This window comes from Carcharodon carcharias, chromosome 11, assembly GCF_017639515.1.
Source record: "Carcharodon carcharias isolate sCarCar2 chromosome 11, sCarCar2.pri, whole genome shotgun sequence".
Classification (NCBI taxonomy): domain Eukaryota; kingdom Metazoa; phylum Chordata; class Chondrichthyes; order Lamniformes; family Lamnidae; genus Carcharodon; species Carcharodon carcharias.
Window position 1 is genome coordinate 42,311,167 of NC_054477.1, and position 16,889 is coordinate 42,328,055.

Sequence of the window (16,889 nt, forward strand, 5' to 3'; positions counted from 1 at the left end):
CTCAATGAAACAGTTTTTCAGTATTAAAGCATTCCTTGGGGTGACCTAACCCAGTCAGAGTGCTTTCAAATCCCTCTGTACATTTTCTAAGTGCTTAGTCAGTACTAAGGTATGTGATTGGTAGTTTTATTTCTCTTCAGTCTAGTGTAAGATTACAAACGCTTACATAGATGATGAACTTAATTTGTTATCACATGGTGTTTTCACATCCACTCAGTTCACTGGTTCCTCCCAGTCATGTGACATGTGAGTTGGAATTCTCACTTGTGGCTACTCCCCTTTCCTAAAGTCTGCTTCAACTTTTCAGAGTTCGACAGTGTGTGTTGCCTGTTTTCCTCACCACTTGTTCAGCCTGTTACCTTATGAGGTGAAGAGAGCTTGGACTCTGGTCAGCATTGTTGCAGATATGTTCATGGAGCTACCTTTATCACCAAGCTCAGGCTGTGTCTATCTGAGTTCCCTGTCACCTCAGGGCCAGGATATATACCTGAGGTTGGATCAGTCACAACGGCGGTCACCATACAGGATGAGCAGGATGATTGCAAGGCAGCAGCTGCTGACTAAAATTCAGCATGGTATGTCTATTATATCAAAGAATTCAGTAGTTACAAGATAACTTAGTAGTCAGATCAGCCAGCCATAAAACAAATGAATGCTGCTCTCAAGATTTTTTTTTAAAGAGGAAATATATTTCAAGTAATATTTTTCCTTCAAGTTTTGATCTTAATTTTTGAAATTTTCGACAGTTGTTTTCCAATGATAACTCCATTGTTAGAAATTCATCTTTTCTCAACTTGTATTGATGCAACAGCTATAATTTTGCTGAGGGAAAGTCACCCTGTGTTGTAACAGGTGTGAATTAGTAAGCAACGCAGTTGTATTCTTGACTGATGCAGCTACTGTGAAACTAAAAATATAACAGCATTGTGATGTTTTGCAATAAGTCTAAACCAGTCGATATGTTTATAATTGTTTAAAATTTCAAGCTTTATCTTTTGGTGTTCCCTGATATGATTAGGTGTTGATGAAAGTTGTTTTAAAAATGTCATGCAATTGCTAGTATTTTGAAGCAATGTAACCATTGTTTTCCCCTTTTTTTTTAACGTTTGGCAACTTCTGTTTCATTAACCTGAAATTGACAGCTCAGTAACTAAATCTTCTGAAAACTCTCAAATATCACTTGAACATAACAACATCATTGTGACAAAAATGATGGACAGCTGTTCGGTCCCTTTTCACTGCCCAAACATAGTTTCCTGAAACAGTTCACTGATGAAGACACTGCCCCTTTTAATTAAAGTATCTAAATGATTAGCGTTCCTCATTAATTGAAGTTGTTCTTTCAAAATAGAACATTAACTAGTTGTGAGTCATCAACTGTGTACCTTTGAGCTGGATTGCTTAGCAACAGAGTTTAATCTTTTACTGCAGCTCACATACCAACAATTTTAATCATCCTGATTGACTGTTCAATAAGCATTCCAACCAGTCTCATCTGTATAATCATCCATTTCATTTTGTCAGTTATCCTCGAATGATCTACTATGTGCTCTATTTTTATAAAAGAATCATCTTTTGCAAAACCTTTGGACATTTTGCCAACCTGTGCTCCTTTTAATTAAGGAAAGATCTTTTCATAAGGCTATGTAACCCTTTTAGGGACATTTTATGCAAGGATAGACTTTTTTTCATTTGCTTCCATTTCCACCACCACCCTCCTTCTCCCCCTGCAAGTTTCTGTTGCAGTATACTATACAGTGTGAAGTTATACAATGCAATTTTAGTAGAATGTTTTTACAAAAATAAATAGAAACAAAATTTTAACACAGGGCCACGATGACCACAGACATCATGTTGAATGTTTGTTTACAAACATCCATTAAAATGATTATCCAACTCTTTTGATGGGGCAGCTTTGTAATATGGCAAACAAAATATATTCATAGAATTACTTCCCTGGTCCTGAGAAATGGAAAGTTAGTTTATCAGAAATTTGAATTTTCTTTGATAATGTTATGTGCATTTATGTTATGACTCCATTTGTGGGACTGTCTTCACAAAAGCATAATCACATCAGTACATCAGGAGATGCATTTGATCAGCATCAGAGAAATCTTAACATTACAGGGCAAGCATAAGTTGTGGAGTGTGAGATGCATGCTTATCTCCAGAACATTCCAAACATTATCAGTTTTGGCAGGGATCCCCTGATTCATTTTTACCATCATCAACAACTTCAGAATGTTAGTTGCACTTTCCCTACTCAAGTTCACGGCCAGTTAAAACAAAAGTTGCCTTGTCTGCCTGATCTTGTTTAAGTGCTGTTTCATAGTAACGTCCGTCTGAAGAGCGCCTGTTTTATTTCAATGAGCCTGTTTTTACTGTACAAGGACAACGTTCTTTGTGAGCAGCTACAAAACATTGGTGCCGTTTTGACTGAATATTTGTCTTTTTCCCCCAAATTTCTTTTTAATTTATCCTGGCGAGTGTGCAGGATATCTTGTTGACTTTGCAATTACTAAAATTACTGATGTGTGAGCACGATTGGTGGTAACATAGAGTAGATAATAAGGAGATTTTGCACGCACATCCAGGTTGAAGAACTTTCTACAGTTGATGTCAGTTTATAGGGAGTTTAGGCATTTGTATGGTAGGAAAAGCTACACTTCCTTAGACACCATTGACACTCATTGTGCAGAGTTGAAATCAGTTCTGACAGATTTTCTTCATAGAGACAATATTACAAACAGGTTAATTCCAGTTCTATTTGCTATGCTCCAAATAATAGGGTTCATCTGTGCATAAAATATATAAATCACATTATTTGTATTGAGGCATAATGGAGTATAGCATTCAGCAAATGAGGAATGGCATTGTGATTATATAGAATTTGTTGAAGGAAGTACATTATGAATATTTGCCCTGCACAAGTACAGCTCAAGGTGAAACCAGTTGACTATTTCAAAATACTTTCTCATCTCAAATCTGAACCAAGTCTCAATGAGAATTTGGTAAATGTTTCTTATATATTTACTAAATGTCTTTCAGTAAATTTGTGTGACTCTGTACACTATATTAATAAATGACTAACTGCCTAATCGTTCTCTGTATAATTTAGCAAAAAAGAGACAATTTCCTGATTTGGCACTTCTAATGGGGAGCATCTTCTAATGTCACTGTTGATCAGAAATTCATGTGTGCTGTGCATAATTTTCAAACCATTTAAGCTCATAATTGGAAAATCGTGCACAGGTGCCCCAAAATTTCCATTATGTATGGATATTTGGTGAGACTCCCCACTGGGAGCACAAGGTCGGAAAATTCACAGAATCTTGTTCTGCAGAAGGAGGCCATTTGGCCCATTGTGCCTGTGCTGGCTTTTTGATAGAGCTAACCACGTAATCTCATTTTCCCTGCTCTTACTCAAAGCTCTGCAAATGTTTTCATTTCATGGTATTTATCCAATTCCCTTTTGAAAGTTACAATTTAATTTGCTTCCACCATTCTTTCTGGCAGTGCATTCCAGATCATAACAACATGCCACAATATTATCTTATAGACGTGAATAAACAGTGTAGCAATAGCAGCAGAAAATATTAATGGTCACTTCCGTTTCATCACTACTCCAAATCTTGGTCCTGTGGTAACTTGTGTTTGCTCGTTAATAACTTGTCATTCATCAGTCATGCCAGTCAAGGAGAATTGCAAGGGATGGGGGATATCAAAATAAAAATGTAGTTCTTTCACTTGGCTTGCACTCAGACCTGTGTTCGAGAGCCAGTTTGCTGTTTTTCACGTGGCTTGATGCTATGCCTTGCTGTACTGCTGTTATTATGCATAAATGGACTACCTCAAAGTGTCTGTTGTTTACCCATCATACAGAGACATGAAACCATTACATTTTAAATTTTCAAACATTGAAACATTATTTTCCACGCTATGGATCCTGTAAAAACATTGGATCACTTGGCAGCAGCGAAATTTAATCAATGTTTAAAACAAAACACCCAAATCCCCGAGTATTGATGTTTCAGTTGATGGTTGACAGAACCCCACCACTAAGGACAAATATCTCTATCGGCAGCTTTGACCGAAATCACGTAGGCACTTTGTGCTGCAATAATAAAATGAACATATATCCGATCAGGCTCTTCTACTTACTGAGTGGATTTCCAGATGCTGTATCGCGCTACATGTCAGCATTTTGAATATAGATCTCATGTTCCAGCGATGAAGGGGAAAATCCTGTAACACCCTACAGGAAAAGCAGTTTATAGATGTTTATAAGTACCCTGAGACTTGTGTTCCTAGCCATTGACAATTAAAAGTGGTTTTGGTGTTATTCGAATTAACTTGGGTGATATTCAAGTTAACTTTGAATGTAACTCACATTAATCAGTAACGTATGCAAGATGGTCAGTGTGGTGGTGTAAAATTTCTTTGTAGCAAATACATTCTGACATCTTGCCTTAACTTGAAATAAATCAGCACAAGGCTCCATTCTTTCAGCTGCTGGGGATGTAACATATGTTCTGGTGCATGACCCAGCAGCCATTATGATGTAGGAGTGGCGTTTAGAGCACAGGATATTCCTGACTTATTTGGGGAGCGTTTTTCGTTTACACCATAGTTTATTTCTGGCTGTTCTGCCAAGTGCTTTTTACAGCACTTAGTCTTTTCCATTTGGGAGAGTGATGTTTACAGCGGAGATTATTTCCATGCATTACAGGGAGTGGTATTTACAGCACAGGTTACTTGTGCTTGTTTCAGGAATGGTGTTTACAAACAAAGGTTATTCCAAAACATTCTGACAAATAGTGTTTACAGTAAGGTTATTCTTAAAATGCTTTCAGGGAATGGTGATTACAAAATAGATTCTTGGTTGACCTGGAAATTGAATCCATCTGATCATTCGCTAATACTTTAAATGGCTGAAATGTTAAAACACTAATGACCATTCTACCATGTTAAAAGTTCTAACAAGTGGATTTATGTTTTCATAATGATATAGGTTTTCTGTAACATATTATTCGGTAACAATCAAATCAGTGAACTGTTACAGAAATCAGAAAAGTTAAAGTGGATGTTCTTAACGTATTTAATGGAGGGGACGGGGGTCTCTCCCTAAGAGCCCCACTTCACCTCCTTTTGGGAAGGCCTGACGAAGTAAGTGCCCAGCAGTGGGCCTTCCCCAGGATTAAGGACCCCGGGGGCAGAGATCCTGCTGACCAATCAGAGGCCGGCAGCTCGTCATTGCTTGGCAGCATCACCAGGAAGGCAGTGGCTGCTGCTGATAACGCACCCACCCATCGCCCAGGATTGCCAAGGGACCCAGGCCACAAGTGAGTGATAGTGTGGGGGAGTGGGGATCCCAGGGGGAGAGGGGATGGCTCTCAGCAGGCCCATCCTTCCCATTGCCAGGTCCTTCAATCAGACATAGTGCTTTTGATCCTGAAGCCAGCATCAGCCCTGTACAGGTTAGTTTTTTAGGCTTTCTGCATGGTGAGTCACCCTCTTGTCGGTGAGTGAGCACCACTGGTTGCCCACTTAAGGGTCTTAATTGGCGGCAGGATAGGAGGGCCATCCATGAGCCTTCCTGCCATGCACTTAATCGGGGCAGAGGTGGGAAGGCAGTGAGGTTCCCCCCTCCTCCAGCCTCAGATTAAATCTCTTCCACCAAACCCTCCATGGTGGAAGGCATTAAATTTCTCCCAGTCACTCTGTTCTAATGCAAACCAACATTGACTTTGTAACACCACTAACATTTTGACTTGTCTTTGTTTTGTTTCTGATTTATTTTTTATTTTTTACAATCCAATTCCCCTAACCTGCCCTGAAGGATATTCGGCTGTATTTCTGTCTGATCCAGTGGTGGTTAGCACAAGCTTGGTTCTAGCCACACTCACTGCTGGTATTGGCAGATCTGGTGGTAATTTTTTGGAAATGTGGATGAAATTCCATAAACATCAATTACAATTGAGACTTTGAATTATAGGAAGTACAGGATCAACAAAAAAAAACACTGGACCCCAATTATTCAGAGTTTTTGGTCATGTGAAACAATTTATTATGGCCTAGTTTATTTGCATACAGTAGCATTTTGAAAACTTTGACTACATGTCTTTGAACCTTGTTTTTCTGATGTAAATGTATCCAGTTTTCTTAGATTCTCTTTGTAGTTTAGGCTCCTAATCTCCAGTATCAATTTGGTTGCACTTCTCTTTACACTCTCCAAAGTCAGAATTTCCCCACTAGAATTGTAGAGAGTATTCCATGTGGAACTGAACCAGTAAAGGCTTAATTGTCACAACTGATGAGACCAAGTCATGGGAGAGGGGTGTGGAGAGCGTGGAGGGGAGGCACAAAAGGCCAAAGTCAGGACTAAAAAACACAGGAGAACTGTAAAGCAGGAAAAGATCATGAAGACAGAATGTGAGAATCTTTGTTGGTCAGGATGAGGGATCTAAATTCAGTGCATAATGGTGAAAGCAGGATTGAAAGTACATCAGGATACAAGAAAGTGCTCTGTACCATTTGGAGATTAAGATAGGTAGAGGTTTGAAGGAGTGGAGAAATCGCGCATCCTATTATTCCTTGGGATTTTTGCACTGTTTCTGGCTAAGAAAACCAATGATATTGTTTGCTGTCCTTATTGCATTGATGACTTAAATTCACTTTCTGCAAATATTGTCAGATTTCTTTTGTGCCCTGCAATCTAATACCTTTCACTTTATCCTCCTTCCACAGTCTCTTCACCCTGCACTTGTCCATATTATCCAATATCTCTTTGTTGTACTGATCCCCACTTTATCCAGATCACTCTTTAGTCTTTGTTTCCTATTATTTTTAGCCCAGGGGGCCCAGCCCTGTTTTTTATCATCAGCAACTTTGTCTCAGTTTCCACTTACATGTGATGAAAAAAATGATGACCCAAGAGAACATACTGGTTACTTTCTTTGCTGCTGTGCAGTTTTCTGTACAATTTATCTTCTCCTGACAAAGCCAATTTTAATCCACCCCAGAAGCATGCTCTGTATTCTGCGCATTAGAAATATAGGAACATAATGACTAGAGTAGCCCATTTAGCCCCTTAAGCCTGTTCCGCCAATCAGTTAGATCATGGCTGATTGGTAACTTAACCCCATGTACCCAGTTTGCTTCCATAACCCTTGCCTAACAATAATAATGACCATGTGAATCTCCTGTGTGAAAAATTTTGTTTAAAATTTAAATACAATATCCAGTAGATCTCACCTTTTTCTCTCTTGCATTTGTCAGGCATGGCCTTCTTGATTCATGTTTCTCTTGGATTTCGTTATTCCCACCGTCGAGATCTCCTTTATCTACTACATAGGTCAGGCTCATCTGGGGATGTAGTGGGAAGGTACAGTGAGTGCCAGACTGGATTATGCGCTCAGATTCATGAGGTAGGACTTAAAGCCACAACCTCTGGAGCAAGAGTGCTCCAACTGAGTCAATGTTTGATACCTCAAGCTATCCTTGGCTTTTCCTGGTCTACATTTACAAGCTGTTGCTTGATGGTATAGGCATGGGGTTAGTGTTCTCTCATATGCTGACAGCACCATCTTTATCTCTTCAAGACTTCCCACAAACCGATAACTATCTTTATCTTAGTGTCTGACATTGAGTCATGTATAGCGAACTTCAATACTTACCTTAAGTTTAATTTGAAGTCACAGTTCGGGAACTACAGTTCCCCCAGACCTCGGGACTTCTGTGCATACGCCGGCCAGGAAATGGCTGCACTAGCACAGTTAATTGATTTCACGAGCTTTAGGCTGGGAACCAGCCCTGAGCACGTGCACAGAAGAAAAACCAAAGAAAGGAAATGGCGCAAAACAACAAAGCAGGTGACCTGAACCAGAGTGCCATTTGAAGGAAGATTGCCCTGGGGAGGGGGATAGGGAGAAGCTGCCAAACCAAAGCATGGAACAGAAAGAACTCCTCGAAGAAACTCCAGGTAGGGACAAAGACAAGTGATAGATCCCATTAAGTCAAGATAAATGACGGAGCCTTTTTCCCTGCTCCCAATTTAAAGAAAGAGCTGTGGGAAGCAGACTTGAAGTAAAGTGGGCTCTATTGAAGCCCTGAAGATCTGAGGAGGCAGCCAAAGGTTGGTGATTCCGTACTACAAGCCTTTGGAGCAGTGGTGTTCTGCTTGGCACGGCCAAAGATCTGAAGTTGTGCTTGTAAGGTTAAGTTCGAGTGTACTCGAGTGAGATCCAGGGGAAGGAAACATCAGAAGGCTAGATTGAAACCCTGAAGGTGGATCCTTGTTGAAGTCATCTGAGTGGGAGTGACATTGGGAGAGAATTCCAGGGCAAGTTCTTCAGATGTGGAGACTGGCATCCCTCGAGGGGAAGACAGAATTTCAATGAGACTGGGTGGCTCAGTGTGACGGATGTCTGATTGGGTTGTTGAGAAATCCATGGAATCTGCTTTGGTCGCATTTTTCAGTTATTTTGGAGTGTGGGATGTCTGACCACAGTTCACCTGTTAATTCATATGTACCTCACACTTATCCCGAATATTAGACTATAAGATAGAGATTGTAAATTGTTTTATCTTTCCGAAGTCGTATGTGTCTGTAAAGGATATAGCTGGGGTGATGGAATAGTGAATATTTGAATCATTTTCTTGTGTTTGTATTGAGATCTTTTCAACCTTTTTTGTCTGGTGTAATGTAGTTCATTTTTCTTGTTTAATAAATGTTTTACTCTTTTGTGTTAAAAGCTCATCAGCAGACTCCTGTGAATTTGTTCAGTAACTTGCCCCCATGACAGATGGCCTTTTTGGGGGTTGGGGGGGGCTCCTCTACATTAGGGAGACTAAACACAGACTGGGTGACCGCTTTGTGGAATACCTTCGCTCAGTTGGCAAGCATGACCCAGACCTTCCTGTTGCTTCCCAATTCAACACACCATCTTGCTGTCATTTCATTTCAATACACCATCTTGCCCACATGTCCATCCTTGGCCTGCTGCAATGTTCTAGCGAAGCCCAACACAAACTTAAGGAACAGCATCTCATCTTTCAATGCGGCACTTAACAACCTTCTGGACTTGACATTGGGTTGAACTTCAGACCATGAACTCTCTCCTCCATCTTTATCCTTTTTTAATCCATGTTTTAAAATTTTTACTTTTCTTTTTATTTATTTACTTGTTTGTTTATGTATTTATTTATTTTTTTTAAACTTATTTTTAAATTTCTTACTATCCTTTTTCCCCAACACCCACCCCATCCCACAGGACCATCTGTCACCTATTTCAATGTTCAGCTTTCAGAGTGCTGACCCTTGTTCTGCTATTAACACATTCTGCTACCTTACCTTTATGCCACAATCAGCAGTTTCTTTAGTCCTTAACACTGCCATTAACATTCTCTTTGGCTTGTGTCCATGACACCTTTGTCAATCTCTCCTGAGTTCCCACCTATCCCTGACCTTCAATTTTGCTCCACCCCCACTTAAACTGTATAAAATCCATCATATTTCTACTTTATTTTAACTCTGAAGAAGAGTTTTGCGGGCACAAACGTTAACTCTGTTTCTCTCTCTACAAATGCTGCCAGACCTGCTGAGTTTTACCAGCATTTTCTGTTTTTATTTCAGATCTCCAGCATCCACAATATTTTGCATTTAATCAACAACACATGATGCAAAGACGAGGGACAGATATGAAACATAATAGTCGCGCAGTTAAAGAGTGACTTCTGTGCTCATACCAAGTCAGTTGAGGCTGTCCAAACTGGTTTCATTTGGGACGTTTAAGGTTAGCAAAAAGGAAGAATTTTGTCCCATCAATCTAGGCTGTGATAGGACTTCAGCACAAGTTTCCCAAATCGTAATGGAACATTTAATTCCCACAGCCTCAGGTTTTAGGATATCATTACATATCTAGTGTGGTGGTGGCTTTGCTGATGGCTTTGCTGCACTTGTGTTCCTCACCCTTCAAACTTCCAATTTCATGAGTTAGGTAGAACATCATCAAGAAAGTCACCCAATTATAATACTTGATAGTTGGTTGCAGAGCAACATTGCTTGAAGCCTGGGCACAGTCTGACCTAGCACTTTGTGTAGTATGTTGGGATACGAATAAACTACATGATAGATCAGGGAGTCGATGGCAGAGTGGTATTGTTGCTGGATTAGTAATCCAGAGACCCAGGATAATGCTCTGGGGACCTGGGTTCGAATCTGCCGCGGCAGATGGTAGAATTTGAATTCGACAAAAAAATCTGGAATTAAGAATCCAACGATAACCATGAAACCATTGTCGGTTGTTGTAAAAACCCATCTGGTTCACTAATGTCCTTTAGGAAAGGAAATCTGTGGTCTGGCCTACATGTGGCTCCAGACCCACAGCAATGTGGTTGACTTTTAAATGCCCTCTGAAATGGCCAAGCAAGCCACTCAGTTGTAACAAACCACTACAAAGACACAAAAAAGGAATGAAACTGGAATGGAACCCGCTATCGACCTAGGCACCGGAAATGACAATGGCAATCCTAGCCCTGTTGACCCTGCAAAGTCCTTCTTACTAACATTTGGGGGCTAGTGCCAAAATTGGGAGAGCTGTCTCACCAGCAGCAGCCTGACATAGTCATCCTCATGGAATCGTACCTTACGGATAATGTCCCAGACTCCATTGTCACCATTCCTGGGTATGTCCTGTTCCACCGGCAGGACCAACCCAGCAGAGGTGGCGGCAGAGTGGTATACAGTTGGGAGGGAGTTGCCCTAGCCCCCATGAAGTCTTATGGCATCAGGTCCAACATGGACAAGGAAACCTCATGTTGATCACCACCTTCCGTCCTCCCTCAGCTGATGAATCAGTGCTCCTCCATGTTGAACGTCACTTGGAGGAAGCACTGAGGGTGACAAGGGTGCAGAATGTACTCTGGGTGGGGGACTTCAATGACCAAGAGTAGTAGCACTACTACTGACCGAGCTGGCTAAGTCCTAAATGACATATCTGCTAGACTGGGTCTGCGGCAGGTGGTGAGGGAACCAACAAGAGGGAAAAACATATTTGACCTCATCCTCACCAACCTGCCTGCCGCAGATTATTCTGTCGATGACAGTATTGGTAGGAGTGAGCACCACGCAGTCATTGTAGAGACGAAGTCCTGCCTTCACATTGAGGATACCCTCCATCGTGTTGTGTGTGGCACTACCACTGTACTGAATGGGATAGATTTCGAAGAGATCTAGCAACTCAACACTGGGCATCCATGAGGCGCTGTTGGCTATCAGCAGCAGCAGAATTGTACTTGAACACAATCTGTAACCTCATGGCCCAGCATATCCCCCACTCTACCGTTGCCATCAAGTCAGGGGATCAACCCTGGTTCAATGAAGAGTGCAGGAGGGCATGCCAGGAGCAGCACCAGGCATACCTAAAAATGAGGTGTCAACCTGGTGAAGCTATAAAACAGGACCACTTGCACACCAAACAGCATAAGCAGCAAGTGATATACAGAGCTAAGCAATCCCACAACCAACGGATCAGATCAAAGCTCTGCAGTCCTGCCACATCCCACCATGAATGGTGGTGGACAATTAAACAACTCAATGGAAGAGGAGGCTCCACAAATATCCCCATCCTCAATGATGGAGGAACCCAGCACAGCAGTGTAAAAGATAAGGCTGAAGCATTCACAACAATCTTTAGCCAGAAGTGCCGAATGGAAGATCCATCTCGGCCTCTTCTAAAGATCCCTGGCATTACAGATGCCAGTCTTCAGCCAATTCGATTCGCTCTACATGCTATCAAGAAATGGCTGAAGGCACTGGATACCGCAAAGGCTATGGGCCCTGATAACATTCTGGCAATAGTACTGAAGCCTTGTGCTCCAGAACTTGCCATGCCCCTAGCCAAGCTGTTCCAGTACAGCTGCAACACTGGCATCCACCCAGTTATGTGGAAAATTGCCCAGGTATGTCCTGTACACAAAAAGCAGGACAAATCCAACCCGGCCAATTACCGTCCCATCAGTCTACTCTACTCTCGATCATCAGTGAAGTAATGGAAGGGGCCATCAACAGTGCTATCAAGCAGCACCTGCTTAGCAATAATCTCACTGATGCCCAGTTTGGGTTCCGCCAGGGCCACTCAGCTCCTGACCTCATTATAGCCTTGGTTCAAACATGGACAAGAGAGCTGAACTCTGAGGTGAGAGTGACTGCCCTTGACATCAAGGCAGCATTTGACCGAGTGTGGCATCAAGGAGCCCCAGCAAAACAGGAGTCAATGGGAATCGGGTAAAACTCTCTGCTGGTTGGAGTCATATCTAGTACAAAGGAGGATGGTTGTGGTTGTTGGAGGTCAGTCATCTCAGCTCCAGGACACCACTGCAGGAGTTTCTCAGGATAGTGTCCTAGGCCCAACCATCTTCAGCTGCTTCATCAATGACCTTCCTTCCATCATAAGGTCAGAAGTGGAGATATTCGCTGATGATTGCACAATGTTCAGCACCATTCATGACTCCTCAGATACTGAAGCAGCCCAAGTCCAAATGCAACAAGACCTGGACAATATTCAGGCTTTGGCTGACAAGTGGCAAGTAACATTCGTGCCACACAAGTGTCAGGCAATGACCATCTCCAACAAGAGAGAATCCAACCATCACCCCTTGATGTTCAATGTCATTACCATTACTGAATCCCCCACAATCAACATCCTGGGAGTTATCATTGACCAGAAACTGAACTAGACTAGCCTTATAAATACTGTGGCTACATGAGCAGGTCAGAGGCCAGGAATCATGCAATGAGTAACTCACCTCCTGACTCCTCAAAGCCCGTCCACCATCTACAAGGCACAAGTCAGGAGTGTGATGAAATACTCCCCACTTGCCTGAGTGAGTGCAGCTCCTACAACAAGGAAGAAGCCGGACACCATCCAGGACAAAGCAGTCTGCTTGATTGGCACCACATCCACAAACATTCACTCCCTCCACCACCGACGCACAGTAGCAGCAGTGTGCACCATCTACAAGATGCACTGCAGGAACTCACCAAGGCTCCTTCGACCGCACGTTCCAAACCACAACCACTACCACCTAGAAGGACAAGGGCAGCAGATAAATGGGAACACTGCCACCTGGAAGTTTCCCCTCTAAGTCACTCACCATCCTGACTTGGAAATATATTGCCGTTCCTTCATTGTTGCTAGGTCAAAATCCTGGAACTCCCTTCCTAACAGCACTGTGGGTGTACCTACACCACATGGACTGCAGTGGTTCAAGAAGGCAGCTCACCAGCACCTTCTCAAGGGCAACTAGGGATGGGCCATAAAAGCTGGATGAATGAATGAAAAAAAGGCAGTACTTGCCATTCCAGTCAATGATTGTATCGTGCAATTTAGAAATTTTATCATGGCAATAAGTTTTAAGGTGGTTTTGCAATTTATATCCTGAAATTAAGAAAGCTTGATAATTTGTTGTGCTTTTGAGTTTTGCAGATACATATGTTTTATGTCTCAGTCCCCTGAGACATAAGTTGATCATAAGTTGATTTAAAGGACAATCAAACTCATTTAATTGATTTAAGTGATCATAACCAATCCATGCCCATTGAACCTAAGTCAGGTTTGCAGATAAAAGCAGCCTACTTTCACCATTGCCCTTTATTTGGTGGGGGGGTGGTAAAAAGTGAAAAATCAGCTTAACTTCTTATTCGGAGCAAGATTGGCGCATAAGTTCTTTTGCTTCATAAGAAATACAAACTTAGCTGGCCATGAGTAGAGCTTATTATTTGCAATACATGAACTGGAGTAGGCCATTCAGCACTTTAAGCCTGTTCCACCATTTAATTAATTCATGGCTAATGTGTTAGCCTGATCCAATCAAAAAAGCTATTTCAGATTAATGGGAATTTGTGCACCAGATTTATAAGCAAAAACAAACTAGATTCATATTTTTAGTCATTATTTCAGTGAGAACTGGGACATCAATTCCATTGGATGTGCACTAAATTAGGAGTGATATTTTGCTGCAGGCTACCCAGAAGCATGGCAGATGCTCCTCATGTGTCGGAGAAAATGCGAGTGCCGGAACCTCTTCCTTCAGCAATGTTCTAATTCGACATTAAAACTGTGTGAAATGAGGAATAAAAAAGTACCTGCATGTTTTGTTGATGCTGTCTGAATCTCTTAGCCAGGTTGTGCTCATTAGTTGCCTTGCTCTGAGCTGAAACTGGCACACAATAAATCAACAGTGTGAGCACAGTTATGGGACAGGCCATTAAGAAGCTTATTCCCCAGCCACTTGCACGGATAGAATTGAGAACAGCAGTACATTCTGGGTGAATGTTGCTCTGCCAGTGTTCCAGGTGCCCTGATCCCCCAAGTTTCTTATTATCGTCTTCCTTGAGAGTCAGTAGGGATCTTGGCAAGGTTTGATGCAACTAAATATGGCAGAAAAAACATGCAGCAAGGTAACTACTGACGAAGGGCAGGATATTTAGAGGTAAAAAATCAGGCAGACTGCAAAACTGGTGATCGAAGCACCATTGGGCATTTTCCAACTGTTTATTTAAAAATTAAGCTTACTCTCAATGTATTTTCTACTCTTACACTTTCGTAGGGCTTTTCCATCCCCGGCCCATTTTCATTAACTCCTTTTATTATGTGGCAATGATGATAGGTGTGAACTTGTCGTTTGTACAGTTTATTTAGCATCTTGCTCCAAGTCTGCTGTCCGTGCCTTGCCAGTGTCATTCTGATTCCAGCTGTTCAAATTTCTGCGCCCCCCCCCCCCCTCCAACCCCCAATCCTAATAAGGCTGAAACTAGTCCTTAATCTTGTAAAAACCACAAACCTAATCCTTTCATTCTGTGGAACATCACTTTGGAATCACCAATATACTATATCACAATAGTGCACTATAAACATTGTAACCAAGGATTTAAAAATGCAAACGCTGTATAGCTTATTTTTTTTTAAAGTTGCTAAGCCTGGCTGAGAGAGTGATAATAACACAGCAAAACAATCATAATGTATTCATTATTTAAATATGAGAAATTAAAGCTTGAAATATAGTTCAACTCCCTTTTTAAACTAAACGAATTCTTGCTTTTACCAAGGTATTTCACTCTTGCAAATCTGAGTGATCCCAGCATACAATATCTTCTAGCTTTGTATCTGCCCTCCTGTCTGATGTAGTACTTTTACCATTTGTCCTGTATTACACCCTTACATTGGTATTGTGCCACCACCCTGATGTGAGAAGTGCTTTACACCCAACCATGAGCTCCTTTTCACTTTGAAGCTGAAAATCTTGAGTGATCTGCATTGAACGACAATAAATCCCAAAATGCATTGGCAGTTTTTAGGCCCTGCCTCTGGAAGATTGATGAGCATTGTAGTAAATAATAGCCCCATTCCCATCAGTTACTTTAATACATGGCAGCGGAGCCTGCACCGTTCATATTGCCTTGTTGCTCCTCTTGTGTGATTTCACAATTAACAAAGGTCCTCCTCCAATAACTGCCTCTGTATTCTGGATTTGTGAATATTTTTGTGATGTTGATACTATCAAACTTAATGTAGTGTCATGTATAATCTCTAGGAAACCCTGGAAAGCAAGCAAGATGAGGGTTTTGATTAGCTAAATATCTTGCTGGATCCATATGCAGAATGGGTAGATCAGTGCATTTTGCCGTTCCCGTTGCTGTTAGTTGCAAAGCTCATTGCTGCTTATTTTCCCTGACGTTTAGTTTCATTCCCACAATGAGTTGAATCATCTTGTAATCTAATTAACTTTGTCATACTATTAAATATTGATTGTAGTTCACTAACAAAATTTTCCCTAGCTTAAAAGCTTCCTGACTGATTATATATAATTTAATGTTAACTCATTATGATTCATACGCTACCAATACGCTTGGGCACTTTTTGTTAGTGACACAAAGATGCTGTTTACTTTCATCAAATGATTTAAAAATAAGAACCAAGAAATATTTGGTTTACTTCTTTATTTCTTCATGATTTGAGATGACATGAATTGAATGAAGGAAACAAAACAGACCTGTGTGTGTCTACGTATGGAGAGAAAGAGAGAGACGAATTACAGCGACTTCCACGAGTTGAAAGATCAATTTTAGGATTAAATTGATAGTATACCTTTAAAAGTAGTCTGTTGATGCCCACTAATTAGGTTCACAGATAAAGAATGCTTGGGTGAGGTACTGGAGGGTGATCGGTATCCATGAAGTATACCCTGCCTTCAAGAATTTGAAAAATCTCCTGGGGATATCAGAGAAAAATATTTGCATATTATGTGGGACATTAATGTTATTAATGAGATTGAAGATCTACGTGTATTAGAAATTTTATCACAACAGTAGGCACCATGTTCACTCATTTGATAAAACTCCAATTTAGTCACAGCCACATTTATTATTTACTTATACTAATTGATGCCTTTATGTCATGTTTTAGTGGTGTTTATAAATACAGAGTTAATCCTGTGAACCATTCTTATAACGTATTCAGTCTTTAGTCAAATTTCAAGGTCACTATATCAACTAATGCCAGCTAAGTGAAGCATCAAAAAGGGTCATGTATTTATAACAGCATTACGCATTTGTCCTTCTGAAAGTTCCTGCAGAGCTCAATAACCATATTATGGTGGCAGCCTTCCATCTCGTAAGACAATGGTTTGCACTCTGGTAGTCAACTGTATTAAGGATTGCCTAGTTTGGCTCAGGAGCCCTGCTCTGGCATGGCAGTCTCAGCTGCATTTGCTGCAGAGGAAGACAGTGGGATGAGAAGGTGCACGATTCACTGCCCTCGTGGCCAGCTGAGCTTTTCGTTTCTGCTCAACTATTCCAATGCCCCTCCATACAATCAGCCTCCAGAAGT

The 16,889-nt window shown here is 41.2% G+C and overlaps 1 protein-coding gene across 5 annotated transcripts in view; it reads left to right on the plus strand.

Annotated features, from left to right (window-relative positions):
* stard13b (StAR-related lipid transfer (START) domain containing 13b) overlaps nt 1–16,889 on the plus strand; it is a 581,811-nt gene that overhangs the window by 445,139 nt on the left and 119,783 nt on the right. The window contains exon 1 of one of the 5 annotated variants that reach the window (XM_041198863.1): nt 269–575. The exons of 3 other annotated variants lie outside the window; for them this stretch is intronic. In XM_041198863.1, coding sequence (XP_041054797.1) covers nt 407–575 — 169 coding nt within the window. In that variant the 5' untranslated portion in view covers nt 269–406. Of the gene's footprint in view, nt 1–268; nt 576–16,889 lie in introns of those variants that run through there. One more of the 5 variants, XM_041198864.1, reaches the window with a different exon arrangement.